The sequence below is a fragment of the Myotis yumanensis genome, unplaced genomic scaffold (assembly GCF_028538775.1).
Source record: "Myotis yumanensis isolate MYYU_CA2020_CCGP unplaced genomic scaffold, mMyoYum1.0.hap1 SCAF_1, whole genome shotgun sequence".
Taxonomy (NCBI): domain Eukaryota; kingdom Metazoa; phylum Chordata; class Mammalia; order Chiroptera; family Vespertilionidae; genus Myotis; species Myotis yumanensis.
Genome location: NW_027223752.1, coordinates 210038585 through 210055488, shown reverse-complemented (window position 1 = coordinate 210055488; position 16904 = coordinate 210038585). Strand labels below are relative to the sequence as shown.

The window sequence follows — 16904 nt, the reverse complement described above, 5'->3', positions numbered from 1 at the left end:
CCAGCAATGAGATGATATTGAGCTGTATGTATACAATTAGAAATTTATAAATGTGAATTTGCGCGAGATTGAGAGTCTAGAAATACTCCAGATTACTGTGATCTGTAGGTGTCAAGAAATTGATTATAATTTTCTTCACATTTCCTACATTTGCTAAAGCAACAGTGTATTACTTTGAAAAAAATTTTTAAAGTCATAAAACACAATTATAATTACATTGATTATGATACCTTCTTCCCTCCCGTTGAGGTTATGCTGGCATGGCATCTGAGCAGTTCTCACAGAGCCAAAGCGGGGAGACTCGGTGAGTCTGTTCCAAGAGATGCGTAACTATTTGCTAAATTTTAGGTTGTAACCAAACCGGTTATGTTACGTCACCTACAGCAGGAAATATTTTCTGCATTGTGTAAAAACCGCTTGGCCTTCTATTTTAGAAGTAGTGTGATGGAATGTCCAGATCTCTTCTTTTGGTTTATTTTATAAACTATTTTGAAAATGATTAAGGTGTTTAAGAAGTTAAACATTTGATATATTTTGTCAATAAGTGCATAGTGTGGATTTAGAGGATCAGGAGCAAAGAAGTACAGGTTTGAGGAAAACCCTTTGGCAAAAGGACAATCCTAATTGTACATTTGCATCCTGATTTCTGCAGGTGTGTTAATTTTCATTACATTATTAATGGATGTAGTTACATATAAACAAACATGAAAGCAAATTTCAATTGTTTGAAAGGTTTGATTTGGGTAATCAACTAATTTTTGTTGTTAATCCTCACCTGAGGATATTTTTTCCATTGATTTTTAGAAGGTGGAAGGGAGGGGGAGAGACATATAGGTTGCCTTTGGCATGCACCCCGACGGGGGCCAGGGAGCAAGCCTGCAACTGAGGTACATGCCCTTGACTGCAATCAAATCCTCAGCCCTTCAGTCTCAGGGCTGATGCTCTAACCACTGTCAGCAAACCAGCCAGGGCAGGTAATCAACTAATTTTGTTCTCCCCTTTTATGGAAAATCATACTGAATAATGAAGATAATTTGTATAGTTTCTAAATGATGCACACTAAAATCATTCATCTTAAAATACAACACAAACCAACAACTACAATGCTTTTTATTTTAACAAAAAGGATAGAAGGAAGGTGAGGAAAAATAGGGGATGGTAAGATAGGATGTAAAATGTGGTGTCTCTCTGGACACCAGCCCTCTCTTCCCTGCCCCACACCCAAATGTTACTAAATAATTTAAAGGACACCATTTACAGTACCAGGACACCATCAAAATAATTGGTTTTATCAGGGTCAAAAAATACAGTGATTATGGATGTGCCGTGACCAGTTAGGGGATTTTACAGGTAACATTAACTATAGTCAGCAGTCCAACTGGGTGCACCGTGCCTTCAATTAATGCACTTGAGCATAATTACATTTCTGGCAGTGTCCACACCCCCAAGAAAAGGCAAAGCTAAGCAGTTCATTCCTACATTCTAAACTCTGGAACCCCAGAGCCCAGTTTTAAAAGAAAAGTCACAGTGGATAAGAGATGCATATAAAAAATACAAGGGTGCTTTCAAACCAGAGGAATTGTGGGACTACATTCATTTCTTTTACAAAATGCTATTTAAAAAAGGACAGAGAATCCAGTTCATGTTATGCTACAGGCTTAGACAGTGGCTAAGTATATTGCATGTTTTGGTAGTCGGTCTTCAGGCTTCCTCTCATTTCCCCCCATCACCCCAGGTTCCTGTAGGGTGAAACATTTGAGTCCCAAATAAACATATAAAAATGCATTTGCACCTCTCTTCTTGAATTCTGCAGACTTCAGAGCCCGCAAGTCATGTAGTCTATCATCAATGACCACAATTTTTTTTCTTTAGCTTTGTACACCTATTCTTGTATAACAGTGCAGTGCACAAATGTACAAGAAAAATACTGGTTTTAATCTATACAGTTTCTATAATTATGGAGTAAAATAAGTTAACTTTTCTAATGAGAATAGCTGACGGGCAGCATACATCTTTATTTTACATTTTAAAGTCTCTGCAGGCATCTACTTTGGTTAGTTATCAACAATCATAACATAAGCACTGATCAGAGAACTGAGCAGCATTCCAATAACGTTAACAGATATATTATTTCTTTTTGAAATCCTGGGAGAGCCCAGTTTTAAAATATTATTAAAATGTTCTAACATTTACACACTATGAAGAGTTAGATCTAATAAAATAAAATTTCTTCAAAAATAATCTTGCAGTGCTCTTTCAGGCATGCTCTGAGATGTTGTCACCAAACACCCATACCTTGAAAATAGGACTATCACGTATTCACACACCCCAGCTCACACGCACACAGTTCCTTATACAGACTAAAAAACAAAACACCCACACCCTGATCCCACACATTGAAAAGTCAATGGTTTTTGCAAATAAGTTTCTGTGTATATCTATCCGACTGGATGTTCTTCATGTAGATAATTAAGCATCAACTGTAGGTTATGCTCGTGACTGCTATGAATCCAAGCAGCGTTGCAGGCCTTCAGCTAAAACGAACCAGCCTCATTTCACCTGCTTTCCAATGGTCTCCGTATGAGAGGCCATTATTGCAAACGTTCTTACAATCTGTTTCTCCAGAAAGCAATGTATGTACTTGTATGCATCACTTTTAGCCCTTTTCTGTCCACATAGGTTAAGTAATTTAAAAATCCCTTCTTTGTAGTTCTTGTGGGAGGTATTGGCAGCTGTTAAACAATTAGTTTTTTTTTTTCTTCTTCAGATCTTTGATTTTGACATTAGTTACACTGTGGTTGTGGATGCTGCCAGAAAAAGTTATCAGTGAATTACAAGGGTTCATAAAAGGTGCTTGTTAATATTCTTAATCATCTTCAGTTCAGTTTCTTTCCTAAATCCATGGAGTTTCTCAGAATCCAGTGCTCACCAAATTTCCAATTGGTTTGGCCTGTGCTAGTAGTTGGTATGATTGCACCATGCGTAGAGACTCTCTTATTTCTAGATTGAGTTCCATCAGTTTGTAGTTGGCTTCTGACATGTCCAGGTCAGAGCCTATAACTGCAAAGCTTCCCGTCTGGCCCAGCGTCTGGTGATGGAAATAAATGTGTAACAGCGTCTGCACAGGGTCCTCTTCACAGCTGCCGAAGATGTCATTGGGCCAGAGAGATCTGAAAGTAATACATATTGCTTTTAAGTTCTGAGACCCCACCGGCAGTTATTAAGGTTAACTACATTTTAAGGTAACACCTGAGACAACAACATTTCATTGTGCATCACTGGGCATGTTTTAATATTTGAGCAAAAACATTACTGAATTTATCACCGAGAGTGAACAAAATCATGTTTGCCTTTCACAGAGATCTGCTATTGAATCATCAAAATGAAAACCAAAACCCAATCACTGTAAACTCCCAGTCTAATAAAGCGGTCATTTTCAACTGGTGTGCCACAGGAATTTCAAAACATGCAATACCTGACTAGTTAGTTAGGGGGACTGACCTCTTTTCCCTTAGATTGTCAAAAAAAAAAAAGTTACAGCAGCTAACAAAAATAGCTACGTGGTGTAAATGAATCAAAATTATACAATTTTTTTTAGCAGATCAGCAAAAAAAATGTATTTTTTGATGTGCCACAGAATTTTAGCAATTAGTTTGTGTGTCACGAGATGAAAAAGGTTGAAAATCGCAGGTATAAAGGCATCTCCTTAAAATCCGTTCACATTTTACCTGAAAGCTTTGACTTGTGCTACAGCTGATATAAATTCCTTATTTTTCAAAGTTTCAATTAAAGAGTGAATGGCAGTTTCTATAGTAGTTTGTGCAGCTTTGGAAATGTCAGTTTCTTCACTTTCAGAAGCGGACTCTGCTTCTCTGAGGATACTTTCCAGCTGGGCCAGTTCCTCGGACATGTTGATGACCTAAAAGTAAACACACCTTAAAGGGATCTAGTTGTATATTCATCAACAAAACGAGCATTTAATTGGCTGTGACAAAGATATTCAAATGTTAAACTTACTATTTAAGGGCAGTTAAGTTCTCTGTTGAGTAGGGATAAATAATTTTAGCCACCCAATAGTAGTCTTCTAAATACTCTGAATAAAATAGCAGGTTGGCGCTAGCTGGGTAGCTCAGTTGGTTAGAGCTACGCCAAGGTTGTGGGTTCCATCCCGGGTCAGGGCACATACGAGAAGCAACCAATGAATGCATAAATGAGTGGAACAAAAAAATCGATTATCTTTCTCTTCCCATCCCCTTCCTCTCTAAATTAAAATTAAAAAAAAAAAAAAGGTTGTAATAAGTGTAATAAATGTTACATTGTAATAAGTAAAACAGGTTGTAACTAATGTTCATATTGGTTTTAACATGTGATCTGTACTTCATCTTGGATAGTAAAAATACATTTAGGAGGGATCATAAACATTTTTTTTTTGACAGCAAAGTCTTTGTATTTTAAAAGGTTATTTACTCAGTGTAATTTCAGAGAGGAAGGGAGAGAGAGATATAGAAACATCAATGATGAGAGAGAATCAGTGATCAGCTGTCTTCTGCACAACCCCTACCAGGGATCGAGCCTGCAAACCAGGCATGTGCCCTGACCATGATCTCCTGGTTCATAGGTCAATGCTCAACCACTGAGCCACACTGGCTGGGCAGCCCAATGTATTTTATATAAACCAGTATGTGTATGTATATCCTTTTACATTTAACCACTTAAAAAATATTAAATCATTTCCCCAGTGATTGAAAATGGGGGAAAAAGAGACTAAAGTCACTATCCTCTGAATCTATTCACTATATGCTTATTCTCGTGTGCATTATTAGACTACAAAATAATAGATGGACAAGATGTTAGGGGGTTTCATAATATAATGTCTACATGGGGTTGATGCGCTTTACCAGACTTTCGATTACAGATGATCTATTGCTGCTACTGTGACCTTTAAGGTCATGATCCTTTTAAGACTGCTGGGTATCTACTGCCTCATTTACTAATAGGTCTGGAAATAGCGTATCATTTCAAAGAACAATTCTGATAAGAAATGATTCATTATGTGTGACTTTGGACTTAAGCTCTCCTACAAGGGATATATACAGTATATATGCATGTGTACATTTTAACTTTCTAGAATCAGTTAATTGATGCCTAGTACAATTAAATATTTACCTCTGCTTCATTTTTTATTGCATTTACTTGGCTGATAAGTTTACAGTAGGCTTGGAACAGAAGCAGTAATTGAAAATGCAGTTTGTATAATCTCCGGCAGAGCTCCAGCTCCTAGAAATAAATAACATCGCATTACAGTTTAGGTGTGATTTTCCATATTTGACTAGACCACATATTTCCAACAAATTTGTAAAATAGCTGTTAAAATCGTCCTGCCATTTATTTTTCTGCAGTAAGCAAGTTAATACAGTATGAAGCTGATGAAAGATGCTTTGAAGACTGATTAAAGGTATTGTAGGTTACATAATTCATTTTTAGTGTGAAGCACATTTTCACATTAGACAATTTTAAAGCAGACAATATATTGGATGCTTTAAAAAGGATTCACTGTTACTTAAAACTTTAAATTCATAATTCAAATGCATATGCTTTTGCCGTATCATGATACATATATCTCACTACATTTAGCAATAAGTACTCGTTAAAGCAGAGTAAAACTGGATAATCGCTTAGCTAAAAATGAATTTTTCTAAAAACACACACTGTAATCTCATTGAAATGAGACAATGAAATTAACATTTGCACTTTGATTTTCAAAATGAAGAAACTTAAAAGGAGATGTTAGTTGTAAATGTATGAGAAGGCAAGTGCTAGTTGTACATATTGATTATAAAATCACATTTTTATTGGACCACATTTCATAGATTAGGGCTATGCAAACCTGAAGCGCACACTACTTTTAAAGTAGCCGTCCATGACAAAACACTGCTCGGTCACAAATGGCAAATGAAAACCAGTTTGTCTGACATGGATAAATAGTCTGTAAATTAAGACAGGTCACTTACTGCTAGAATTTCCATTTGCTAAGCAAGAAGGTGATCGGGTCACAAAAATACAAAGGAAGAAAAAGACCAAGAATTAGTGTAAGATCATTTTAACTAGGGTCACAGATGTCCCAGGCAAACTGAAGAACATTTAATCACACCCCAAAGAAAAATTTATGATGCCATTTCCAGAATAAAACTTTTTAGACATTTACTGTAGCAATCCAGGGTGTTTTTTTTAACGCTTTGCCAAATAAAAATTTACATTTAGGCTACAGTTTATTTCTGTGTAACAGTTATGAAGAAAATCGAACTACTATGATCTTGAGAAATCTGGCTATTATAAGTGGTCTTTATCTAATAAACCTTTATAGCTTTAAAAAAAATGCCAAGTGTCATAAAATTTTCTTAGGAAAGGAGAAAATTTCTCAGGAGGAAATAAGCAGATTACTGTTCTCAGAAAGGAGGTGGCTTATAATCTTAATAATACTCACCTACAAGAAGATTATCTTTGGTGTGGCTCATTCTAGGCCTCCTACCTTTCACTGTCTAATTAGGTCCTATGTTGCCAGAATTGGTGCCAAGTCAGGAGGTAAAATAGCGAAAGCAGATGTGTGTTTTAAATTGCATTCCAATATAATTTGGTAAACTTCAGAAACTCAAACCTTCTAGGTTTGAATCAAATAAGATAATGTATGTAAAATACATACTTAAAAACGATTACATTAAAACATCTACAGCAACTCAGACCTACTCATTAATGAAGAAAAATGTTTTCTATTTAAAACAGCAATTGCCATAATGTAAAACCTGCTTCTAGAAGTCCCCTTTGAAGTCTGCCTTTTCTAAGTAGTTTCCGCTGAAGAACGACTTATATAACATTTATTCCTTTCAATTTAGAAAGGATCTGCTAAGCAAAGGTGAACTTTTAGCTCCCTACTGCTTACCATAAATTACTTAGGCAGCCATTCTGTGAACATTAGTTGAGCACAATCCAGTGTCAAACTTATTAGCATATCTAAATTTCTAAGGTTTTATATGGGAATTAATAATTAATTTGAGTTTTAAATACCTTTTCCCTCTTCTCTTAGCATAAATAAAAAAACAGAGCTAACTCTATGTGCATATGTCCATAGCCTCTACTATGGGATGTAATGGAGAAGAAATCACTGATAATGTTTATGATCATAATTGTAGGAAATAACACAATCGTAATTGATTCTATAGCTCTGAATTACCATAAATTATACTAAATATGCTAACACTGTATATTTTAAATTAATACCTTTTAAGTACATTGAAATTTGCATATACATTCTCTTTTATTTTTAAATAACTATTTATAGATTGCTTGTTACGCAAAAGACTACATTGGTACACAGGGACACTTAACAGATAATGTGTAAAAAGGCCCCCACTCTCAAGAGCTGAATATGAAAGGAGAGAGATGTACATGAAATCTTAAATGTACAGTTTTCATTTAGCAGAAAACCTTGAGCAAGATTGATTGATGTAGACTTTGGGAGATGGAACTCGTTTTCTCCAAGGTAGAAGGGATATAAGAAATCACTTAGTCTAAACACCTAATTTATATAGGAAAAAAGGAGTATATTACTTGCTTAAGCCATGCAGTTAAGTAGTGGCAAAGTCAGAACTAGAACCAAGGGATCTAACTCTAATCCAGGGTTAATTCCTTATTTTACACACATGATTTGACAATTTCTTTGTAACAGTGCAGGACTGCCTAGGTTTGAATTTTAATTCTACTTATTTACTTAATGATTTTTTACAGAGAGGAAGGGAGAGGGGATAGAGAGTTAGAAACATCGATGAGAGAGAAACATCGATCAGCTGCCTCTTGTACAACTCCCACTGGGGATGTGCCCGAAACCAAGGTACATGCCCTTGGCCAGAATCGAACCTGGGAACCCTCAGTCCGCAGGCTGACGCTCTATCCACTGAGCCAAACCAGTTAGGGCTACTTACTGATTTTAGATAAGTTAGCTTCTCTGAACCTCAATTTCCTCATCTGCAAAATGAGGATAATTATAGCATCTACTAGACAGAGTTGTTAAGATAGAGAGAATGAATGTGAAATACTTAGTACAGTGCCTGGCAAATAGTTAACATGTATTAAGAGTATGCCATTATTTCCTCAGCATTTCAGTTTTTTAAAAAACTTCAAATTTTCTTTATAATGGTACCATAACTTTTACAGTGACTAGAACTCTATAACAATATAACTGATGTTGAAAAAGATTAGAATTCTGATGTCAAATGCAAAGGTCACTGATGAATATATTTTCCCCATATGAAGTTGTACTCTTATTAGAATAATTTGTAAGTCTTAATTTATCCTCACTTAATATGATGTATGTGTTGTATATGTATACTTTTCTTTAAGAAAATACTATTTTATTTCATTGAATTTTACACTAGTAAAAAACAGTACAGTTTATCCAATCAGAATTTCATGTTTAGAAAGGTTAATATGAATGTATATAACCTTATTTTTGGGTTTGCATTCCTGACCAGACCATTTATCTGCAGAATACCAATGAAGAACAGACATTTCTTGAAAGAGGCAGATGCAGCTAAAAGTGACTTGGACTGTCCAGATAGCCATCAAGCCTATCTACTGAATGTTATTAAGCTTCAGTCATAAGCTGGTCATTCACTTTGATTGAAGTGAATTTTTTCATTACTAAGCCAGTATTTCATTGAACCTAACTTTTACAAAGATTGCTCCGATAGCAAAAATGAAAAATGTTACATGTATTCTTTTTTCTAGGACTATCACATAAGGACATTAGAGCATGCACACAGTTTTACCCGGTACAGAAATACAGCAAAACGAAGAATAGGAAACTTACTTGTGCATCTGTGTTGATCCTATAAATGTCTTCTTTGGCGCCAAATGTCCTCTTGCAATTGTCTAACCACTAAAGAAAGAAGTGACAGTGAACTGTGAGGTGGTACTTGTGCAGTGGCATTGGTAATATAACAACAGGCTGTTGTATAGATCAACAAATTTAAAAGTTAACTGTCTCACGGTGTATACGCAACAAACCAAGCAGGATGACACCGTCAGTGTAACTAGATGCACACACTTCTGGGCCCTTATCAACAGAAATGCAAATAGGGCCCTCTCTTCGGGGAGGCGGTGCTCCACTTCAGTGCAGAACAGTCTTCACAGTCTCTGCCTGACCCTGGCCTGATGTAAGATGGGAAATGAGAGATGTGATTCCCCTCCGGCCAACTTAGTAAGTATTGACAACTTAGAATTAACCAGGTCCTTTTGCTGACCAGAAGTGTAAATCTCAGAAGGCTGGTGGTGTCAGTTTTAGTTTTAATTAGTGAAACAGAAACCCAAATCCATTTTAAATCTTATTTTTATATCTTTTTTCTTACTCTTTTGAACAGTAATGAATGATAAGTTATTTCCAAAGAATATTGGGTATAGGAGCCAAATGTCATTCCTAAAGTTGGCTATTTATTTAAGGTCAAAGAAAAATAAAATCGCATGTGATTTAATAGGGAAGATCACGAAAAGCCTTTAAGTTAGGCTCCTAGGTTTTGATAGTTTGATAGTATTAATATTCGTTTTTAAAATCTTAGTGTTTTTTTTATTTGGTGTATTTTATAATACAAATAAAAGTCATTTAATAAGAAATCATAGGAACATTTTTTACTAGGACTTTGGGAAAAATTACCAGCTATGTTAAGTCTGCCCTTTGAAGATATTTCAGTACTAGACATTTAAAATTCTCAATTGTAGCTTAACATTCTTCATGCAAAGAATTACAATGAGACATCTCAGTTATTTCAAAACAATCTCTGACCTCCTGTCCCTTTTATCCCGGTCCCTCAGACTGCACTGGCCTCAGGCCCTTTGCTTGACAGCTCGAAACGAAAACATGTTAAGCTTCCCTGGTGAGACAGAGCTGCTGGCAGCCACTGTCAAAGCGTCCAGGAGATTTCTGCATATCAGCAATTCAGTCGTGATGGTACATGACTCTTTATCCACACTCGATGTTAAAAGGCTTATACTCTTAATCATCACTAATCCAGTCCAATTTGCAGTCTAATTTGTCCAAGTAAACCAATACATTCGGAAAAATTTCAATAGATTATTTAATGGCCTATTTTTACTGAATATTTTTTTTTAAATTGATTTCAGAGAGAAAGGGAGAGGGACAGAGAGAATCAATGATGAGAGAGAATCATTGATCGGCTGCCTCCTGCACGCCCCCTATACTGGGGGTCGAGCCCACAGCTTGGAATCAAATTCGGGACCCTTCAGTCCACAGGCCGATGCTCTATCCACTGAGCCAAACTGGCTAGGGCCTTCCTGAATTTTTTTAATACTATATGTCCAGTGATATGGCATTTGGGGGCATTATTGAACACAATTATTTCTGATTTTATTCTATTAAAAGACAAACTCCATATAGTCCCACGGGCTGTATACTGTCCTGAAAAGTACAGGTCCACACCTTTCCAACCAGAGTACACAGACACAGTAGATCGTCTGTGTATAGAATACCCTCTAGTTCAGAGGTCGCCAACCTTTCGGACCTCACGGACCACCAGTGGTCCACAGACCACGGGTTGGTGACTGCTGCTCTAGTTCACATCTAATCAGTCTTCCTGTCACAATGTTTTCTTTACTCAAGTGAAGGTTAAAACTTAACCTGAGAGGTTTGGCTTCAGGGCATGATGGAGGAGCTTGTGTAAGGCCAGTCCTCCAGAGACATCTATAGAAGCCGTATACCATTACCAGGATCTAGGGAGTATGAGAAAAGCACAGAAGGGGGCCCTACATTGATCCCGGTGTTTACTCAAGGGCACGTTCTTATGCATGTCCCTAGGCACAGAGGGGGGAGAGAAAGTGGCGGCCTACAGTTTCACTGCACTGGGAGGTCTGAGGATCCTGGAGAAGAAGTAACTGCAGAGGAGGGACCTGAACAGTCAGCAGGTCATTTCCCCTGAGGGACACTCACTGTTCCTACGTTTATCACGTGCAGGCGGAGAGGCTTAGAAACCAAGCAGCAGCATCTGGGAGTCTAAAAAGGTAAGCGGAGATTTCTGGTCTCGTGGTTCTGGGAAGACAAATTGTCCAGTGCTTGTCTAGACGACAGGCCCTGATAACCTAAGGCGCTCGCTCACTCACCCACGATCCTGGAGAAACGCAGGAACAATAAAGGGATGTATAACTGAGAAACTATTAGAGGGGAAACTGAATAGTAAAAAATATATCATTGATAGAAAAGATCAGAAAGGAGGAAAAAAAGTAACAATGAATAGGGGGGACAAGAAACAGGGAGATGGTAGTTCAGAAAAGAACCAAAGTTCATTCCGCCCCCATACAAATATTTAATGGATTCAGGATAACTTCTTGAACATTCTTTCCCCAATGCGTGGCAATAGCACCTTTGCTGTGAGTTATATGACTATATATGCGGGTCTGTTATTGGACTCTCTATTACATTCCACTGGTCTATTTATTCTTATGCCAGTACTGCCCCATTTGAGATTTCTAATAGGTCTCACTAACTGCATTGTTTAGACCTAGCTGCTGTTCTTCAGGACAAAGTTTGGAAGACTCTAAAGGGTAGATACTATCTTAGGCGTTGCAAACCATACATTCTCTGTTGCAATACATAACGTAGTGATTCATTACAAAAATAGTCTTGGGCATATGTAAACAAATGGGATGGCTATTTCCTAAAAAATCTTTACATAAAACAGGCAGTGGGCCCGATATGACTCGAGGACTATAGTTTGCTGAGCTGTGTTCAACAAGATTGTCCTAGTATTTGGTGTTTGCATTTCCATATAAATTATAGTTAGTCTGTCAATTTTCATTAATATACCCTCTGAGATTTAGAACAACACTGCAATAAACCTACATATCATTTTTTGGGAAAATGATTCCTTTGCACTATGGAGTCTTCTGATTCATGAATACGGTGTAGTCCTCCATAAATTTAGCCTCTAATTTTGCTCAGAGATATTTGGGGTTTTCTGTGTGGAGGTCTAGAGCATCTGACTAGACGTACTTGCAGGTATTTGGTGTCTTATTATAAATGGTACTGGCTTAAAACAACCAGACAAATGCATGTGTTGGCTGGGAGTTCCTTCTGGTTTTGCCTAGGGCAGGGGTGGGCAAACTTTTTGACTCGAGGGCCACAATGGGTTCTTAAACTGGACCGGAGGGCCGGAACAAAAGCATGGATGGAGTGTTTGTGTGAACTAATATAAATTCAAAGTAAACATCATTACATAAAAGGGTACGGTCTTTTTTTTTTTTAGTTTTATTCATTTCAAACGGCCAGGATCCGGCCTGCGGGCCGTAGTTTGCCCACGGCTGGCCTACGGCCATCCCGAGTGTACAGTCATGTGATAGCTCGACTCAGGCTGGAAGTCCCAGGTTGGCCCCACGTCTGTGCTGGCATGCTGCCTTCACAGCTGGGATTCCTCCACCGTCCTCCACAGGACCTCATCCTCCAGTAGGCTAGAGCCCAAATAGTTTTTCAGAATTCCTCCCAATTTACACTCTGACCAGCACGATGGCAAAAGCAGAAACTGCAAAAGACCACTGACGTGTTAGTCTCTGAAGCCGCATAGCAACATGTCTAACTTTGGTCAGAACAGTCACAGGCCATTCCACTTGGAGGCGGGGGAACGGACTCCATCTCCTGATGGAAGAACAGCAAAGGGGTGTGGACAGAGGGGCAGGCACCGGGGTCATCACTGTAACAATTTACTGCAGCTTCCAGGATAAGCTATGTCCCTGAAGAAACAGAAGGCACTGACCGTAATGGAAAAGACTGATAATGTGGGATTAATTAAAACCGAAACCTTCTGTTTACTGAACGATGCCACCACGATACTGAAAATGCTAGCTAGCCACAGAGGGGAAAAATTTGTAATACATCCATCCAATAAAAGGCGTGCGTTTAAAACAACTACAAATCAATCAGAAAACCACAAGTAACCCATTTTCAAAACTGGACAAGGTACTTGAAAAGGCACAATTCACAAAGCATCTAAACGAAGATTATATAAAATGTTGCTCAAACATTCATCAGGGGAAATGCAAAATAATGTCAAATATGCTACCACACACCTACCACAATGAGTAAATTTTTTTAAGTTGCCAGTACCAAGTAGTGACAAAGATAAGAAGCAACACACTGCTGAAGGGGCTGTGAATTGATACCATCTCTTTTAGAAAAGTGCTTGGCAGAATCTACTGAAGTAGAACATACGTATATACCATGACCCAGCAATTCCACTCCTGGATACTCAACTGGTAAGAGAACATATGTACCCAAAAGACATGTCTGAAAATGTACAGAGCATTACTATTTGTAAGATGACCAGATCTTGCCCATTTCTTTCCTGATGTTGAAAATTCTTCCAATCTGTCAACATTCTTTCAGTCCACATATAAGATCCCTTTTCCTTATAAGGGCGGGAAGCCCTAATACAAGTATTTTGTCATACCGTCTTCTCTCCCTAAAATAATCCCCCAATCTAAAATGACCATCTGTCAAGACCTAGGGTCCTATCTCATTCCATGAAGTGTCCTATCAGCCCAAGTGGCCTTTCAATTTTGGGAAGTCTCTTTCATTGCCAGTACTTTTATTTATAGTTATACCTTAAGTGACATTTTACTTCTGTCCCTAATTATTCACATACTGTACTTGTGCCTTGTATTCTTATGTGGACTATTAAAGGAATAAGAGACAGGTTTTATACTTCATTTTTCATAGGCCTTTACCTGTGATGGATACTTAAGACCCATCTACTCTATTAAAAAATGTCTACTGTATACAGTTTGTGTGAAAAGGAAAAGCATTTCCTTTTCGGTTTTCTCTGCCCCTGCTAATTGAAAGCGCTTACTCCCCGGGAAGAGAACTGCTGTGCTTTGCCAGACTGGAGATGAAGAAATATCTCTTTGCAGGTGCCACCTATAATCTACCACGCTCTCGTCTCTGCCTTTGCCCGCCCATGCACACACGTCACAGGAAAAGGATCGCAGCCTGGTCACAGGTGGCAGATTCTTTCGACCACATAATAATGTATCCTCAGAGAAAGACTTTTCTCTCTCCACTTGCCATGTGGTCTCCACACGGAAGCTTTTTATAAAGCTCAGATTTCCCACTGTGCTCTCAGAGGGCTAACCTTGGAAAGCCAGACAGGCACTCACTGGACAGAGAGCCCAGCGGCCCTAGAGGCTCAGGAAAACCCCAAGGCAAGTGCTCAGAGGTCCTCTTTTCTCTCAGCTATTCAGCGGCCCGGTTAACACTTCTAGTGTCGGAAGCAAACTGCTCTTCAGGTCCTCTGCCCATTTTTTACCTGGATTGCTCGTTTGCTTGGTGCCGAGATGTATGAGTTCTTTGTAAATAGTATTTTGGATATTAACCCCGTGTTGGAGCTGTTGTTTGCAAATATCTTCCCCCATTTGATTGGTTGCCTTTTCATTTTGTTGGTGGTTTTTTGCTGTACAGAAGCTTTTTAGTTTGATATAGTCCCATTGACTTCTCCCAAGAAGACATACAAATGGCCAACAGATATATGAAAAGATGCTCAACTTCACTAGCTATTAGGGAAATGCAAATCAAAACTATATTGAAACACCACCTCACACCTGTTAGAATGGCTGTTATCAACAAGACAGGTAGTAACAAGTGTTGGAGAGGTAGTGGAGAAAAAGGAACCCTCATTCACTGCTGGTGGGAATGTAAACTGGTAGAGCCACTACGGAAAACAGCATGGAGATTCCTAAAAAAAAATAGAATTACCATATGACCCAGCAATCTCTCTCCTAGGCATCTACCTGAAAAATTTGAAGACATTTATTCACAAAGATATATGTACCCCTATGTTCACTGCAGCATTACTCACAGTGGCCAAGGCATGGAAACAACCCACGTGTCCTGTGATGGAGGACTGGATAGAGCTGTGGTACATCTATACTATGGAATACTACTCAGCATAGGAAAAGATGAAATACTGCCGTTTGTGACAACATGGATGGACCTTGAGAATACTATGCTAAGTGATATCAGTCAATCAGAAAAAGCTGAGAATCAAATGATTTCACTCATATGTGGAATAGAAAACTGAAACTTACAGACACAGACAACAGAGGGAAGGGTGCTGGGGGATAGTTATAGGGTAACGGGGGCCAAATATAAGGTGACGAAAGACATTTGTCTTTGGGTGGTGGGCACACAGTGCCATATACAGGTCGTGGAAATGTATCCTTGAAAGCTATATAATCTTATTAACAATCATTTTAATTTAAAAAATAAATACAAGAAATTGGAGGGGTGGAAAAAACAAACTATTCTTTTCACACAGTAAAAAGGGACTGACCTGCTCAGCTGCTTCTCTCTTGGCATTGTATGTATCCAGGTGTTCTTGCAACTCCAAGACACTGAACTTGAGTGTTTCTAGCAAATCACAGGACACCAGCTGTCAAATCAAAAACATTGATCCAGGTTACCATTTCTGGTCATGGTCACGAGACCGGCAACTTCTGGGTCATGGCATGTCTGCTGGCTGGTCTGTGGCCCAACGTGGTGCCAGTTCCCTTCCTGCACTCGGCCCCATCCTCAGGGCTGACCTTTCACCAGAACCGAGGAAGCATCAGTGGGATTCCCAGGATGTCAGCAGGACTAGCAGGCCTTCGAACGCTGTCAAACGCTGGCTCGGGCAAGAATGGCATGTCAGACCAGTATTTGCCTTGAAAGCAACACCTCTGGAGCTTCTTAAACCTTAGTTTCCTTAAATATCTTAATGCATCATGTCCAACTATGCTGGGAAACAGGGTGGGAAGACCAAGGAACCCTGTTCTTAACGGGGGAGGCCTAACCATCCCCTCCCCGCTTTTATTCCGGAATCATGAAAAAAGTGGACATCTCTACAGCATGACTTGTTAGCTTCCTCATCTAGGACTCTGGAGGGTGCGGGCAGGGAGGGGCCAGAATCAGAAACAGCCACAGGTCACTGCATCTAATACACTGGAATTGTATTTAGCTATGTATTTATAAGCAAGTTGGAAAATATGGATTTTTACACTTCAAAATTCTGAATTAGCTTATTTATTGAATGATACCATTCAAATGTAGTCTTTCTCATGAGCCCTCATGTAAAAACTTACTGTTTCAGCATCCACAAAGACTGTTGGGCATTCCGAACACATCATCATCACTTCCAACGAACTTTTAAATTTGGTGCCAATACGTTGCAGACTCTCACCAAGAAAGCTGACTGCCTCGTTCGTTATGTCTCCAAACTTCCTTTGAATTGTCTATGGAGAAAAGCATATGAAAAAGTTTAATGTTTCCTAAGAAGGCCTCTTTTCATCTTTAAGTAAAGAAGCCTAATTTATTAATTAGGGCAATGTTTTCTTTTGAAATTGCTGTAGCAACATAGAGAATTCTAATAACTGATCTGTAAATCCATGTTTTTAGGCACCACTTTAGGAAAAGCTTCTAAAAATGATCAAATATTAATGAAACAGTATTACTGAAAAAAGAAAACTAGTGACACGTGCCATGCACTCCCCCGTTCCGGAGATATTTTTTTATGGAGAGAGATATTAGAAGTACGTGCTACACACCCTTGGAAATAAAGTCCTCACATATCTGAGGAATCATGCTTCTTAAGTTTAGTTCTACCTGAAAAAAATTTTTTGTAAATGTAATTTACTATCCTTGGCTATGGGCTGCTACCTGACATTAATGATCAAAGTCAGAAAAATGCATTGAGTAAAGTCTTCTCAAAACTCAAGAATCGTTATCCACATAAAACAATCAGATAATGTCTGAACCACAGTGAGCACTCAGTGAACTAGACTATATTACTCTTAGTCTAATAATTATACAGACGGTGTGT

At 38.4% G+C, this 16904-nt stretch overlaps 1 protein-coding gene across 7 annotated transcripts in view; it reads right to left on the bottom strand.

Moving 5' to 3' along the window:
• Positions 1-1093: 1093 nt before the first annotated feature.
• The window catches only part of FRYL (FRY like transcription coactivator), a 204999-nt gene continuing 189188 nt past the window's right edge, over positions 1094-16904 (bottom strand). For 5 of the 7 annotated variants that reach the window (XM_070396963.1, XM_070396929.1, XM_070396936.1 and 2 more), the window contains 7 exons: positions 16168-16317; positions 15381-15479; positions 8864-8932; positions 6012-6029; positions 5167-5277; positions 3729-3919; positions 1094-3170 (listed from right to left, as the gene is read on the bottom strand). In XM_070396963.1, coding sequence (XP_070253064.1) covers positions 2912-3170; positions 3729-3919; positions 5167-5277; positions 6012-6029; positions 8864-8932; positions 15381-15479; positions 16168-16317 — 897 coding nt within the window. In that variant the 3' untranslated portion in view covers positions 1094-2911. The remainder of the gene's footprint in view (positions 3171-3728; positions 3920-5166; positions 5278-6011; positions 6030-8863; positions 8933-15380; positions 15480-16167; positions 16318-16904) is intronic. The other 2 variants (XM_070396939.1, XM_070396955.1) reach the window with 1 other exon arrangement.